Raw genomic sequence first — 15,621 nt, 5'->3', positions numbered from 1 at the left:
GATGCTCAAGAGAAGCAAGAAACTCCAACTCCATCCCACTCCACCAAAGCAGCACAGAACCAACCAAGAAAGATATCAGAGATCCCCTAGTATACGATAAAACTTAGCAAACCTCATGGAACCATGGAAATAAAAGGAATTTCTCACCACCACCTCACTTTATAGATGGGGAAGCTGAGGCCCAGCAAAGGAAAGAAACTTTCCCACGTCACCTCTTCTCCCGGGCAGTGACAGGTACAGGACCAAACAGGTCTCCTGTCAAGCGGCCCCATTTTCTTCTCTCCTCATCCTGCCTCATGTTTCAGACGACTCAGCCTTGGTGCCTGCCAGGGAAAGGCTGGCAGCTGTAGGAGGTGAGGCCAAGTACAGATTACATCAATCTAGCAGGTAGCCAAGAAGGAAGTGGACATTATTCTTCCCTCCCACCCACAGGGAATCTGACTCCAGGAAACCACTGAAATGCAGGGAGGCTCAAACGTTACTCGGAAAAACCTGCAAACCTGCACAGGCTGTGGGGGAGGGGAGCTAACAGCAGTGGTGGGCCCACTCTCACTTTACCGTGCCCACCATCACACAATGCTTTCTCACTCTCCCCCAAATGGCCTGAAGGTGTAGTTTCCCCTCAGCCTGTTTTCTGGCCCCCACTCAGTTTCCAGTGCCCCCCAATCTTCCTTACTCTCCCCTATCATAGCAACCTGTCCCCTGCTCACACTTCGTCTTAGCTCTAGCCAGAGCTCTCCATCCTCTAAGGGTCGGTAGGAAGCCTCCCCTGCCTCCTGATCTCCCAGCCCCAGAGAAAGTCAATGCTGGGAAGGCAGGCACAGGTCCCCTCCTGGAGGGGACAGGCTTACTCTGCACGGGAGTTTCCCAAAACCCCCTTGGATAGCTCTATGATGCTTCTCCTAACAGTTACCTGATGTCTGCAGTTTGTTTAATTATTAAATGCTGCATAAAGGAGCAACAGTCCAACTTTTCTGACACATCAAATACCTTGAAGCATATGACTATGTTTGCTATGTGCCATTCAACACTATATGTCAAGAGCATATAGCCCAAATGTTCATCAACTAGTAAATGAACAAAAGGTAATATAGCCATGCAACTTGATATTATTTGGCAATTAAAAGGAAAAAAGTACTGACCCATGCTACATCATGAATGAACCTTGAAAATACTATGCTAAGTGAAAGAAGCCAGCCACAAAGGATCACATGTTGTATGATTCTGCTTATACAAAATGTCTAGAATAGGCAAATCCACAGACAGAAGGAAGATTCATGGTTGCCTAGGGTTAGTGGATTTGGGAGAAGTGGGGAGTGACTGCTAGTGGGTAAGGGAGTTTTTTGAGTGATAATGAAATGTTCTAAAATTGATTATAATGATGGCCATACAACTCTGAATATTAAAGCCATTGAATTATACACTATAAATGGATAAATTGTATATAAATTATATCTCTGTTTTATGAAAAAATGAGAATCATAAAAATACTGACATGCTTTCACCAGGTGATATCAACTCTGCCCTATATGTAGGTTCTTTATGAAGCACTTCTCATATATTGGCCTTGGACCGTACCTCAGCACCCTGCACAGTCAGTGCTATCCCCGCCTTATAGAGATCAGGAAGCTGAGACTCAGAGAGGTAAGGTCACAGAGCCAATTTGCCAGACCTAGAACTTAAAATCAGATTTTCTGAGTCCAAGTATAATGTATTCTGGGAATTTAGGCTCTAGAGAGACTTCAAACGAAAGAACATAGTTTCACAGGCAAGAAAAAGCTGGAAACAGGCTAGGCATTCTCCACTAAGGAAAGGCTACGGCAATCTGATATTCTGGATGCAATAGACAATTATATAAACATTAAAATGGCAAGTATGAACATCATGAGAGACATGTTTATAAAATAACGATAAGTGAAATCGCACAAACGATATGTATGGCTTAATTCAATTTTTGGCTTGTTTTAAATACATTCGTATGGCCAAAAAATAGAGAACACAGATGCAAAAGTGCATGAGGATAACAAATAGTTGAAACTTTTCCTTTAAAAATTTCCTGTGTTTTAAAAGTAAGAAAATGAGAAGAAACACCTGCATGGACATCCCTAACAAACACAGCTGATATCCAATCAAGGGTATACCTAAAGCACAGGCCACAGGCCTATGGCATCACCAAGGGTCTCACAGACGACAGGGGAGGAAAGGGTAGGATCCCATTTTCAGTCTGCAAATATAAGACCACTTTGTTAAAAGGAGGCATAGGAAAGTTGGCCAGAATTTATTGTCACAACTGATCCTTCCCTCAAGATATTCTGTGTGTCCTGGACATGAGCTCCTGTGCACACCTCCATCATGGGATTCAGTCCATTTTACTGAAATTCTCTGTATATTATTCTTCATCACTAGACTGTAATTGTCCAGCCTTGTACCCCCAGGCACCGAATACAGTGGATACACAGGTCTGCAGCGCATGTTTTCTGAATGGACTTGGGCTAGTGTCTCTTCATTACCTGCCACCCTCTTGAGCTAGACTTTTACAGAACAATGCATTTAGTACAACCTCCTGACCTGTGTTCCTGTTTTCAGCCTTCCACTCACACTCCCAATCCACACCCCAAATCCCCCAGTATATTTCTCTAAAATGTCAACATCATCATGTTTTCTGCTCAAGATTATTTTCGCCTTCCCATCAAGCCTGAGCTCCTTGGCCGGGCCCCAGGGGCCTTTCACCACCTAGCGCCATTCTACTTGCCCAAATGTACGCTGCTTCCCAGCAGACACACCCCAACACACTAATTCCCAGCTCTGGGCTTTTGCTAGCCCTATTTGCCTACACTGGGAGGTCATCTGCCTATCCAAATCCTACTCCTGTTTTAGCTCAAGTTCCAACTCCTCCTGGAAATCCACCCCTCCAGGAATTCTCACCTTGGAATGAGTCAACTCCTAAAGTTGGGTACACTAAATTATCTCTTTGTGCCCTTTTCTTTAGTGTGTTTGCCCCACCTTCAAACTAGGTTAATCTGCTTAAGGGCAGGGCAATGTCTTACACTTCATCTATGTGACCCACCACACCCACTGTAAGAGAGACACCTTACAGCAAGCAGCTCAAGACTTCAAGGTGGTTAGCACTGAAAATCTGAAACACAGTCATGATGAGTAATGACAAAAGCAGTTTCCAGTGGCACAAAGGCTTGCTCTAGGCAGCCAGCAGTTGGGCTGTAGGTAAGAGGGTCTTAGAATTATAAACCTATGCCACTGAAACAAACTGAGTTCTCTCTAGCGCCTGATGGTATAAACCACTGGTTCTCAAAGTGTGACCCCCAGACCAGTAAGATCAGTATTATCTGAGAAACTGTTAGAAATGTAAATTATCAGGCCCTAACATCAGACCTACAGAGTCAGGAATTCTGGGGGTGGGACCCAGCATCTGTGGTTTGATATGCCCTCTGGGGATTTAATGTCCACCAAAGTTTGAGAACCATGAGTTCTCACACAACAGGAATATCCTGGTATGCCAGAAAGCTCAGTTTCTTCTAGTACTAAAGACAAACTATAAATATCATTTTAACTTATGTCTTTCTATTTACTACTACCCCCAATAATAACAGTAATAATATAACAACAGTATTGACTGCTTAGTGTCCTCTGCCAACTTTCCCAACTACAGTTTTCAGGAGCAAGAGGTCAGCAGCATAGGTATAGGCATGCGGTGATTTCTCGTCATTCCCAAACCCCAGCCGACCACTTCAGGCAAAGGCTCCACCCACCTGCCTTGTCTTGGTTTTCAGAGTTTGCACTTTAATTGTTCTGAGCCCCTACTATGGTTTTAGTCTGTCGTTTGTCTATCCATCCCCACTTTGGAAAACGTTGGGTCAGTCTGCTACCAGCTCAGGTTTTATCCCATCCAGGAAGACAAGCTTCTCATGGCCTTATTCTTCAGCACCTGCCCCAGCTCTGCAGGCCACTGGGTTGCGTGTAGAACGGCAGCCAAGCTTCCTGTAATCTTGTTTATAAACTGTTGATGCGTGTCCTGACCGCATCAGAAGAGGGTTCATGGGGAAGCCTTCTTTCTTAGGGCAGAATGTGCAGGGCACCAGCATCCCCACGTGGAGGAGGCTGACTCACTCTGTGGTCTCCCGTGTTGGGCATACAGCAACAACACAGACCTGGAGCTACTTGGAAGAAGGCCCTGCTCATGGCAGGCACCCATTCTGAACCCGCCAAATTAGCATAAAGGCAGGACAAGGGAATAGACAAAGCCATATGCAAAGGGGTCCTCAGGATCAACAGGATAGATTGGAGTGGAAAAAACACAGGTGGAGGATCTATGTGCTTGTGGCTTTACACCCCCAATTACGTGACTTCCAGCAGCAAGTCACCTCTTGCCTGTGAGCCTCCTTTCCCTAAAAGTTAGAAAGTAAAGATGATCTCAGGCTGGGCACGGTGACTCACACCTGTAATCCCAGCACCTTGGGAGGCCAAGGCGGGCAGATCACTTGAGGTCAGGGGTTCAAGACCAGCCAGGCCAACATGGTGAAACCCCATCTCTACTAAAAATACAAAAATTAACCAGGTGTCGTGGCGGGTGCCTGTAATCCAAGCTACTCAGGAGGCTGAGGCAGGAGAATTGCTTAAACCCAGGAAGTGGAAGTTGCAGTGAGCTGAGATCGTACCACCGCACTCCAGCCTGGGCGACAGAGCAAGATTCCATCTCAAAAAAAAAGAAAGAAAGAAAATAAAGATGATCTCAAAAATCTCTTCCACAAACACTGAAGTGTTTCTGGAAATGTTTAAGAGAAAAACCCTACAGCCTTATCGACACTCTAGGTCGATGTTTGGATGATGAAAATGTTGTATATCTGTGCTGTCTAATGTGGTAGCTGCTAGCTACGTGTGGCTACTGAACATTTGAAATGTGGATAGTACAACTGAGAAACTAATTTGCAATTTTACTTATTTTTCATTACATTTAAATTTAAGTAGTCAGACTTTGGTGACTACCACATTGCATAGTGCAGCTCTAAGTGAATTCATGAAATGCGAGTCCTTGAGAATCTGTCTCCATATAGTAAGTGAAAAAATAAAACTGCTCCTCTAGTCTGCACATGTTTTACTCCAAGTGGGAGAAATTCCAAGAGCCCCTTAAAGAAGTCCCAGGAATGGCCAGGCACAGTGGCTCATGCCTGTAATCCCAGCACTTTGGGAGACAAAGGCAGGCAGCTCATGAGGTCAGGAGTTCGAGACCCACTTGACCAACATGGTGAAACCCCATCTCTGCTAAAAATACAAAAATTACCTGGGCATGGTGGCACGCACCTATAAGCCAACTACTCAGGAGGCTGAGGCAGGAGAATTGCTTGAACCTGGGAGACGGAGGTTGCAGTGAGCTGAAATGGCGCCACTGCACTGCACTCCAGCCTGGGCAACAGAGCAAGACTACATCTCAAAAAAAAAAAAAAAAAAAAAAAAAAAAAAGAAGAAGAAGTAGTCAGTCCCAGGAAGCAGAGTACCTCTTCTTGAGTCCTCAGCCCAGCTTGGCCACCAGCTACCTTCATGGAAAGTGATGAGTCTCTTCCTGCCCCCCAGCCTTGATCTTTCTGTGTGTCAGTTCCTTCTGTAAAGTGCAGACCAGCCACTTTGATTTCCTCACGCAGTTGTGAGAACACACTGCAAAGCTGTGCTATAAGGAATCTTAAAAGTCCTGGCAAACATAAATGACTGACTGTCACTACCCCTCACTGCTGCAGCAACCTTCCTGAAGCCTCAATACATGACCCTTTAACCACTGAGAGGCTGGAAAGAGGATGACCATACTGTGGGATGGGAGAACATCCACTGATTTATCAAACATTCAGTAAAATATTCCATGTGGCTTATATGCTGCATACATTCAAGAAATATGATAAATTGATGAGCTAACAGTTCCATTTTCCAAAATTTATCTGACAATTATACCAGTACAAGGGTGACCCAAGAGTTTGTCTTGTTTATAGTTAAATCCTCAGTGCCTAGAACCATATTTGGCAGACAGCAGGTGAGTAAATGAGGTATGCAGATGTATGTAAAAAGATGTGCTTTTCAGCAACCACCTAAATGTCTATCAAGAGGACACTGGTTAAATTAATTATGGTCCATCCATATGGTCCTGGATATGGTCTATGCAGCTGTTAAAAAGGTACACATACTCTGATCTGGGAAAACACACCAGATTAAAATACAAAGTTGCAGAACAACATCCTGATCCCATAGATGTGTATAGTCTGACCTATCTACCTGTTTAAAAATATAGAATATGCATGTGTATGTTCACATATGCATTGACAATTTCTGGAAGTATATACAAGAAATTTAATGGTCACTTCTGAGGATCGGGACTAGAGAGGTTCAAAAGAATGGCAGGAGGGAACTTTTAAATGCACTATTTGTTGTTTTTTGTTTTTTTTTTAATTAACTGGTTTTCTTTTTTAACTATAGAAGTTAAACATGATCCTGTTAAAAATTCTATCTGGGACATTGCATAGCCAATGAATATATTTATATAGGGAATGACAATGACATGGTTACACTATAACATAATTAGGGAAATGGCATATAAATTGTATCTTTGATATGATCATAATGTCAAACAGACAAGAAGGAATTCACAGAAGCAAAACTATGACAGTCTCTGCCAGTCTAGTCCCTGTAAGGAGGTTTGAGACCCCTACCACCTCAGACCTCCAGACAATCCACAAGGTGGCAACCAAATCATTAAAGTGCCGAGTCACTCCACAGCACACGTGCACAAAGCAGTCACAATAACATTTCAGTTGCTCTGTAAAATGAGAGCAGTCTAACTCCCTTGTTCTGCGTGGGATTATGGAAATGGGGTAACCTGCCATTACCTTTACACAGGGTTAAGATCTTGTTCTTCATTACTGAGACTTTAAGCTGGGAGGCTGCAAGTCAGAAGACATTAAGCGAATCTGAGCGGTCTTAGGAGGCCACGAAATAACAGCTTAAACTACACTATGTGCCTTTAAGACTTAGTAATTGGGCAGAAAAGTGAAACCAGGAGGGAAGTTTTCAACAGCTGTGTCCCTGATTCCCTTGCATTCAGTCCTATGGAAGCAAATACCATAAGAAAACATGAGAAGAAGAGGCAAGAATATTAAAAGTAAAAAAACCTAAGGGTTAGAAAGGCCCTGAGATACCATGTAGCCTACCCCTGACATTGCCAGAGAAGGAACTGAGCCCCGGATAAGAATGCATTCCTTCTAAAATGACTGCAGACCCAGGAAGGAGGGTGCTGTTAAGTGACCAGAGTTATAGGTTTCCTGGCGGCGGTGACTGAGAAAGCAAGCTGGATTTGAGAAATTATTCGTTCTGGAAAAATACAGTTGGCTGCATATCACATCAAAGCCACAGGAAACATGGGCCCAGTCTCAGTAAGTGGTCCAGACTCACATGAATAAATCATGATGCCATTATGAGCAGATAGAAATCTGCTTCAGGACTAATTAGTCATTTCACTTAGCAAATGGGAGAGGCCCCAATCTTCTCTGGGTGTGGTTGGCGGCTGTGCCAGAAAGAAACACCTTCCAGTCAGGGTTCTGGCCAGGAGGCTAGGCCGCCAGAGGCCTTGCTGAGGTTGCACCAATACAGGTCAAGTGTTTATTTACTTAGTTTTCTTCTAACTAGGCTCCCAGATGGCCTTCACCTACCCCTGGAGAACCTGACCCTCGGGAAATGGGGTTATCACAGAGAATGCTTTACAGGGAAAAGTGTGGTCCAACCTGCAGTTTGGGTTTTTAGGAATACTACCTGTGGAGCCAGCACTGCTGGGGCCAGGGGTCAGGGGATGGGATCTCTGACCCTAACTGGCCACAGGGAGAACATTCATGTTGGTCCAGGCTCTGGCTTTATCAGACATGAGCTTTCAGAGACCTGAGAGCTGTTGGTACAATCAGTGTTCAGTCTGAAAAGGACCTTTGATAGTATCCAACAGTCCAACACTCTGGTATTCCACAGGAAGAAATGAAAACCCTGGGAGTTGGTCACTTGTTCAAAAGCACCCAACAGTTTAGAAACAGAGAGGAGATGAAACCAAATACTTTCCTATGCCAGTTGAGCAGCCAAGGAGGCACTGACAGGTGTTTACCAAAGACCACATGGTACTGTGGGGTGGGGGTGCTTACATCTAATTGGGAAAACAAGGCCTGATCCCTCAGAAGAATTAATATTATTACATAAAAATAAGACCTAGCTGGGTACAGTGGCTCACACATTTAATCCTAGCACTTTGGAAGGCCAAAGCAGGTGGATCACCTGAGGTCAGGAGTTCAAGACCAGCCTGGCCAACATGGGGAAACCTTGTCTCTACTAAAAATAGAAATATTAGCTGGGGGTGGTGGCAGGCTCCTATAATACCAGTTACTAGGGAGGATGAGGCAGGAGAAGCCCTTGAACCCAGGGGGTGGAAATTGCAGTGAGCTGAGATCAGGCCACTTGACTCCAGCCTGGGTGACAGAGGGAGACTCCATCTAAAAAAAAAAAAAAAAAAAGACCTGACAGATGAATAAATTGTTCAGGTAGGACAGATAAATTACCAGATATATAGACAGCCAACAGGCGTGCAGTAAGGAAGAATGCTAAGAGGACGTGGGCAGGGAATGTTGGGGAGATCTGGACAGAAGGACAGAGAAGAGCAGAACTTTGCAGAATGGTAGTAAGGGTAAGGCAGCAGGAAAGGTCAGGGATGTGTGCCGGCTGCAGTCTGGCAGGAGAACAAACATCCTGGCCGACCCACAGGGCCCTGCCATTCCAAGGACATCCTTTCCCTCGCTTATGTCACATGGGACAACGATAGCATGTTCCAGGTGGGAATTACCGCTTTGATGTTCAGAAGCAGCTAATCCCAGAGCTCTGTGAGCTCTGTATGTAAGGTCTTCCCATTGCTGGTCTACAGGGGTCAAGACCACTTGACATAACACTCAGGGCACTGCTATAGGCGGAGCAGAGGCTGTCAGCTCAGGGCCCAGCCTGCAGTGAGTGGATCAACCCATGTTCTCATGCAACTCCAAGAAGAAACAGGAGTGGGCAGTCACAGTGGGTTGAATAGTGGATTCTCAAAATACATGTCCATATCCTAACCTCTGGCACATATGACTGTGACCTCACTTGGAAAAGGGGCCTTTGCAGATGTAATTAATTTAAGGATCTTGTGATGAGATCATCCTGAATTACCTGGGTGGGCCCCAAATCCAATGACAGATGCCATAAGAATGAGGCAGGCAGAGATTAGACAGAAGAGAACTCACCAAGACACACAGGGAGAAAGCGACATGAAAATGGAGGCAGGCAGGAGTGATGTGTCACAGCCACCAGACATTAGGAGACAGATATGGAACCAATTGTGTCTCAGAGCCTCCCCAAGGAATCAGCCCTGCTGACACCCTGATTTTGGACTCTGACCTCTACAACTGGGGGAGAATAAATTTATGTTGTTTGAAGCCACTCAGTTTGTGGTCATTTGTTATGGAAGCCCCAGGAAACTTACACAGCAGGGAAAGGGGGCATAAGGAGGAAGACTTGGGGGGCTTCAGGAAAGCATCTGAGAGGACAAAGCAGCCTCTGCTCTTCAGGACCCACATAGCCCAGAGGGGGCTGGCCCCTGGGGATTGCAGATCAGCAGGGCCGTGAGCAGGAGAGCCCTCCTCTCTCTCTCAGGTACTGCCACCACCAGCAGGGCACATGGCCTCTTACAGATTCTCTGCCCAGAGCCATGGTCCTGTCCTCCTCTCCAGCATCTTCCATACCTGACCCCCCCCCTTATCCGTGAGTTTCCCAAAGTAACTGGCACTCTCCTCTAGCAAGTTTCTTAGAGTCCCTTATCACAGAGAGGCAGTGTAGTTCAGTGGAAATTGTTCTGGCTTTGAAGCCAAAGAGACCTGGATTTTAATCCCAGGGTGACTTGGGATATGAGTGATTTGACCTCAGTGAGCCTCAGTGTTCTCATCTGTAAAGTGGGGTAAATAATCGCTGCCTTACAAGGTTATTGTGACAGAAATAGCACAGGCTGGGTGAAGCTGCTCAAGCCTCTAATCTGAACACTTTGGAAGGCTGAGGCAGGAGGACTGATTCAGGCCAGGAGTTCAAGACCACTCTAGGCAAGCAGCAAGACCCTATCTCTACAAAAAATTAAAAAATTAGCTGGGCATGTTCACTCATGCTTGCAGTCCTAGCCACTTTAGAGGCTGAGGCAGGAAGATCATTTGAGCCCAGGAGGTCAAAACTGTAGTGAGCCATAATTATGCCTTTGCATTCTAGTCTGGGTGGCAGAGAAGAAAGAAAGGAGGAAGGAAAGAAGGAAAGAAAAAGGAAAGGGAAGGGAGTGGAGCAGGAAGGGAGACAGGAACGAGCACATGTAAAATGGCCAGCATATGGTCTGCTGTACAACAGGAGCACAATAAATGGCAGGAATTTTCATCACTATTATTTACATCATAACAAAGTTTTTCTAGAACACTGGCCTAAGCCCACCTTGTTCTCATTGCTGTTGTGGATATGAAGAGATCCACAACATGGGGGCTGTCCTCGGGGGCTCTCACTCAGCAGAGAGTTCTGGGGACCTACTGTGTTCCCTCTTCTTACTTGCCTTCACGTCTCTTCTTCCCCAGACATTGGCTGTGACCTTAGTCCCCTAGGTATTTTCAGTAGGCACCTAACATGTGTTTGTTTTGTGACTAATGAATACATGATGTTGAGTGAGTCACCTAACCTCTTGAAACATCAGTTTCCTCATCTGTAAAATGCAGCTGATAGCATCTGCCTACCCTGCTGCCTTACAGGACAATGTAAAGACCAAATAGAGACAACAGCCAAGGAAGGCATAAGAAGGGAGCAAAGCACCACACGAAGCCCCGCCTGCACCTCAAAGGCTGTCCCACCCCCCACCAAGGTTGCCCTGCTAGACCTAGGACAGTCACAGTCAGGTCTTAAGGTGCTCACATCTCCCTGTGCCCAGAGAGCCGCATTCCAGGACATGGGCAGGTCTGCACCTTAACAGGTGCAAACCTCCCTGCCTTTACTGGTCTGGAATCAGAAAACTTTGACTCAACTCTGATGCTGCCTCTTCCTAGCTGTGTGTCCAGGCCACTGAACATCTCGAAGCCACAGTTTTTTCTGTTGTAAAAGACGGTCAATTATCCCTGCCCATCTAAAAATGTAGCCATGAGCATTGAAAGAGACAGTGCATGTCAATGTGCTTTGTAAACTGTACAGTTCTATGCAAATTCAGGTGATTATTACAATGATTTCCATTGTGTTGAAAAATAGCCACACTGGCCTGAGCCTCAGAGGAGTACAACTCCTGGAGAAGGAGGAGAGGTCAAACACCACTGCTCCTTACAATTCCTGTAACTTTGAAACTTGCTCCATCATATTGCAAAATCCTATATGCCTTTGCCAGAAGACCAAAAATATTCCAGCCACGACTCTAGAGAACCACAAGATGAACCATTTCCATAATGGGTACTGCTGGGCTTCAGTCAACTCAGCTGCCTGGCCAATAAAAGCCATTTTTTAAAAACACCACATACCACAATTTGGCCTCTTCCCCAAAACATACATCCCTTCTCCTAAGAAATTAAGCGGAACCAACTTAGATGAAACCCACCTCTGAGGCATTCATTCTCGGAAAGCAGGCCCCTCGTTTCCTGGTGAGGCGAGCAGATAAGCATTCTCAAATGACAGTTTGCATGTAGACAGATCTCCAGTGGAGGTGGAAAAAGTCAGCGCCTGGTCAGTCCCAAGAGCTGTGAGGACAGGGCCTGTGAGCCCAAAGAAGCAACTGCTGCCACAAACTCAGAAAGTAGCTCTACCAACCCAGGGAAAAGGCTAAACAGCCTTAAGACTCTTACAGGTTGTTTTCATCAACCAGGTACAAAGAATTTGAGAGACCAACTCCTCACTCACAGGCCTGGATGCTGCAACCCAATACTCCAGCTCCCTGCCTCCCAACAAATGGCCTCCCCCATCACACAGGCAGCCAGCAGATGAAAGTCCCTCCCAGACTAGAAATGGGCACCTGTCCCACAGTTCTCTGGGTCACACAACTCAGGACACCTGGCCCCTCTAGGGTGCACCAGGCTGAGGAAGGCAGACACACCCAGTCCTGGGGTCAGAGCTAACATGGCCAGGATCCTACCTGCAGCTGCTCATCCACCTTTTACACCTGGGGCTGCCTCTTACTCCAAAGATCCTCAGTCCTGGATGGAAATGCAGGCACCTTATTTGTTAGCTCAGGCTTCCTTGAGCAGTTTCTGTTCTCTGTTGCAAAACTCTTTGAGAGGCACCCTAGCATGGTCAAAAGATCAAATGCTTTGAGGTCAGGTTTGAGTCCAGGGTCTGCTGCTGACTGCCTCTGAGGATTTAGAGAAGTGGCTTCTTCTCCTGGCCTTAGTTTCCTCATCCCTAAAAGGTGGCTAATGCCTATCCAATAATGTTTTGTAAGATTATAACAATATGTGGACAGTGCCTGGTGCTTGGTTGGTGCTTAATCAGTGATAATTATTATTATAATGCCATTCTTACCCCCATCCCCATGTCAACACTCCAAATCCTGAGGTCTAGTCAGTTTTCCAGAACTGGTGCCCCCCACCTTCAGGTCACATGCAACCACTTACCCAAGTGCCCTGTCTCAGACATGCCCGGTTGTGGGCCAAGCGGGGTTAGCTGCTGTGGAGTACAGAATGTACTCAAAGCAGTTAAGTGTCTGTTTTCACAGAAAAAAATTCTGAAATCTTATGATTGCAACATTTTCCCACCACATTTGCTTTTATGGATATAAATCAGTAAGTAAACACACTTAAATCAGGATTTATTCAGAGGAATAGCTTCTCTTACATGAACTTGCCTCTTTTGATAACTATGGTACCAACCAGTGTCCAGTAGGCAAAACACAAAGGTCTGAGGTACTTGCATGATTATGAAAGTTCCTTCAGACTCTTCAGAAAAAAATTATTTTATGTCTAATACATTGTTCTTTTCAGATTATAAAAGTAATATGTGCTCATTGTAAACAATGTGGAAAATAGAAAAAGTATATGAAAGGACAAATCTGTGGCAATTTCACTGTCTCTAAGGAATGCCACGGTGAATGCTTTGGTGTATTTCTTTCTACCCTTTTTTTCTATATGCCTGTGTGTATGTAACTATCCTTTCATTTTAAAGCGAACAATTGAATAAGCCAGCCAGACAGTGCAGACAGGAAAGCAGCTGTTAATTGCCCATGGAATGCTTTCTTGTCTTGTTTTCCATTCTCCCTGCCCCCAAACAACTTATTTATTAGTGACACACCTACGCGTTGCATAACTATGTCTTATCAGAGGTTGATGAACTTCTATCCTCTGAGTGAGTTGACATAGTCATCTCTGCTTTCCATCTTCATGCCACAGAGTCAATATTTACTAGCCATGTTGCTAAAATAGGCACTGGTCACAGACTTGGTGCCAAACCACCTTGTCTAATCTCAGCAGAAGCAGTCTCAGTGGCACCCGCAGGCTTTACTGTGCCACAAGGCATGGCTCTGGATGAGTGATTCCTGCCCCAGCTGAGTAGACAGCCCATGGCCCAGCAAGAACACTTCATGTAATCATGACGTTGCACGATGCTAAGTGCCAGAAGGTATTTAAATGTTAAAGTAGAGGAAACTGAGGACTTGCCTAAGCACATGCAGCTCCGGAGCCAAAGCCGGGACCCCTTTCTCTCCCCACATGAGCACATTCTTATTGCACCGCCTTGTTGAATGCATCAACATGAAGAAAATAGCTGAGAAGGCAGTGGGGGACAGAACCCATTTCATCAGGATTGGAAACGGGGCACTTGCTCTGAGATGATCAATTTCACAGGGGGTCTTCGCCAAGAGTGGCATTTCTCTTGCAGTAATGATTAAGGTGATGCCATGACATCATCAATTCTGTTGCCTCTTGCTGTTGTTTATTCATTCATATCACAGATTTTTATTGAGCACCAACTACAGAAAGATATCACTTGCTTCACCAAAGCAGCATTGTTTTGCCCATCTCTTCTGGGAAGGATTTGTAGTTGACAAAAGAGACACACCCAACCAGCCTGGCCAACATGGTGAAACCCTGTCTCCACTAAAACTACAAAACTTAGCCCGGCATCATGGCACATGCCTGTAATCCCAGCTACTCGGGGGGCTGAGGCAGGAGAATTGCTTGAGACAGGGAGATGGAGGTGGCAGTGAGCCGAGACTGCGCCACTGTACTTCAGCCTGGCTGACAGAGCAAGACTCTGTCTCAAAAAAAAGAGAGACACGCCCATTTGATAGCGCAAAGAAATCTAGGCTTAAAGAAAAATATTTCCAGAAAGGCAATGTAGGAGAATCATGGAATGATGTCAGGGTAGCCCCTTGACAGCAGGCCTGCAGAAGAAAGTCTCTGTTCTGAAAAGCACCTCAGGTACTAGAAGGAATAAATCAAAAGGGAAAGGATAGGTAACGTGGTGGGATACCAAATGCCTATGGTGTTTTTATGGAGTAATGGAAAGGTCAAAGGACCTGGAGTGCAAAGCCCCACATTCAGGTCTTACTTCTGCCACCAGAATGCCTTGTGGCCCCAAGACAGAAAGTGCCTTGCCCAAGTGCATTAACATATTGGTAGCCAAAGTGGGATTTGAAGCAAGTTTTTTACTCCAAGTCCATGGAGATGGGCCAGATGCCACTGATGAGTCTTGTCAGTAGCCTTAAAGAAAGCTACAATATCCACGGCAACAGAATTTCTCTTCATCTTTCCCCTCAGTTGAGATCAGACCCTGGTCTCTTCTCCTGGGGTTCAGTCTCCCCAGGAGAAGTGGGGTTCAGTGTGGTTCAGCCTCAGTCACTTCTGGAGGAGCAGGACAGAGGCCCCAGGCTCACACCAGCACAGGATGATACCGCGATGTGGGGCAACTCTAGCACATGAAATGGAGCATGAGTGAGCATTCGTACAGTTGCTGTGATGTCAAGCAGCTCTGCACACTTGGTCTGTTCCCCTGCCCCTCCCCCCTCCAGGCAAGAAACAAAGAAGCTCATGTGAGCAGGGCCTTGATGAAAATGCTGCTGCTGAATTTCTACCTTCTCTTGGGCTTGTGGACACAAACTCAGCGCCTTTGGGGGCTCCAAGCTGGTTAAGCTCAGCTGACAGCTGTACCAGCCCCTGTGCTTATTGAGTGCCTGCTGTGAATCCAGCCATATGCTAGAGGTAGCAGGGACACAAACAAGGATAAAACGTAGCCCCGTCCTCAGTGGGCTCACAGTCTGGCTTAAAATACAGAATGAACCCCAGAAAACCTTCTACTTTGGAATAATCATGTGTGAGGCATAGACTGTAAGGGCTATGGATGCTCAAAACTGGAGGGATGGATGTGGCTGGAAGAAAGAAACCGTGGGAAGGCTTCAGAGAGCAAGTATTTTCACTTTAGAAGGCCCTGGAAGCTACAGGGTGTCACTCAACCTCCCACCTGCCCTACCAGAGCCCTGGGGTGCTTTGCTACCACTGAGATGATAGGGTACCTCTTTTTTAAAATTTTTATTTCTTTATTTTTTTGAGATAGGCTCTCACTCTGTTGCCCAGGCTG

At 45.7% G+C, this 15,621-nt stretch overlaps 1 protein-coding gene across 6 annotated transcripts in view; it reads right to left on the bottom strand.

Annotated features, from left to right (window-relative positions):
* DAPK2 (death associated protein kinase 2) overlaps nucleotides 1–15,621 on the bottom strand; it is a 125,988-nt gene that overhangs the window by 88,996 nt on the left and 21,371 nt on the right. The window contains exon 1 of one of the 6 annotated variants that reach the window (XM_032297215.1): nucleotides 12,188–14,178. The exons of the other annotated variants lie outside the window; for them this stretch is intronic. Within the exon in view, the coding sequence (XP_032153106.1) occupies nucleotides 12,188–12,201 (14 nt within the window). The 5' untranslated portion in view covers nucleotides 12,202–14,178. Of the gene's footprint in view, nucleotides 1–12,187; nucleotides 14,179–15,621 lie in introns of those variants that run through there. 6 annotated transcript variants of the gene reach the window in all.

This window comes from Sapajus apella, unplaced genomic scaffold (assembly GCF_009761245.1).
Source record: "Sapajus apella isolate SASKATOON/1434 unplaced genomic scaffold, GSC_monkey_1.0 scaffold37, whole genome shotgun sequence".
NCBI lineage: Eukaryota > Metazoa > Chordata > Mammalia > Primates > Cebidae > Sapajus > Sapajus apella.
The sequence above is the reverse complement of the archived record's forward strand: the minus strand, read 5'-3'. Positions and strand labels throughout refer to the sequence as shown.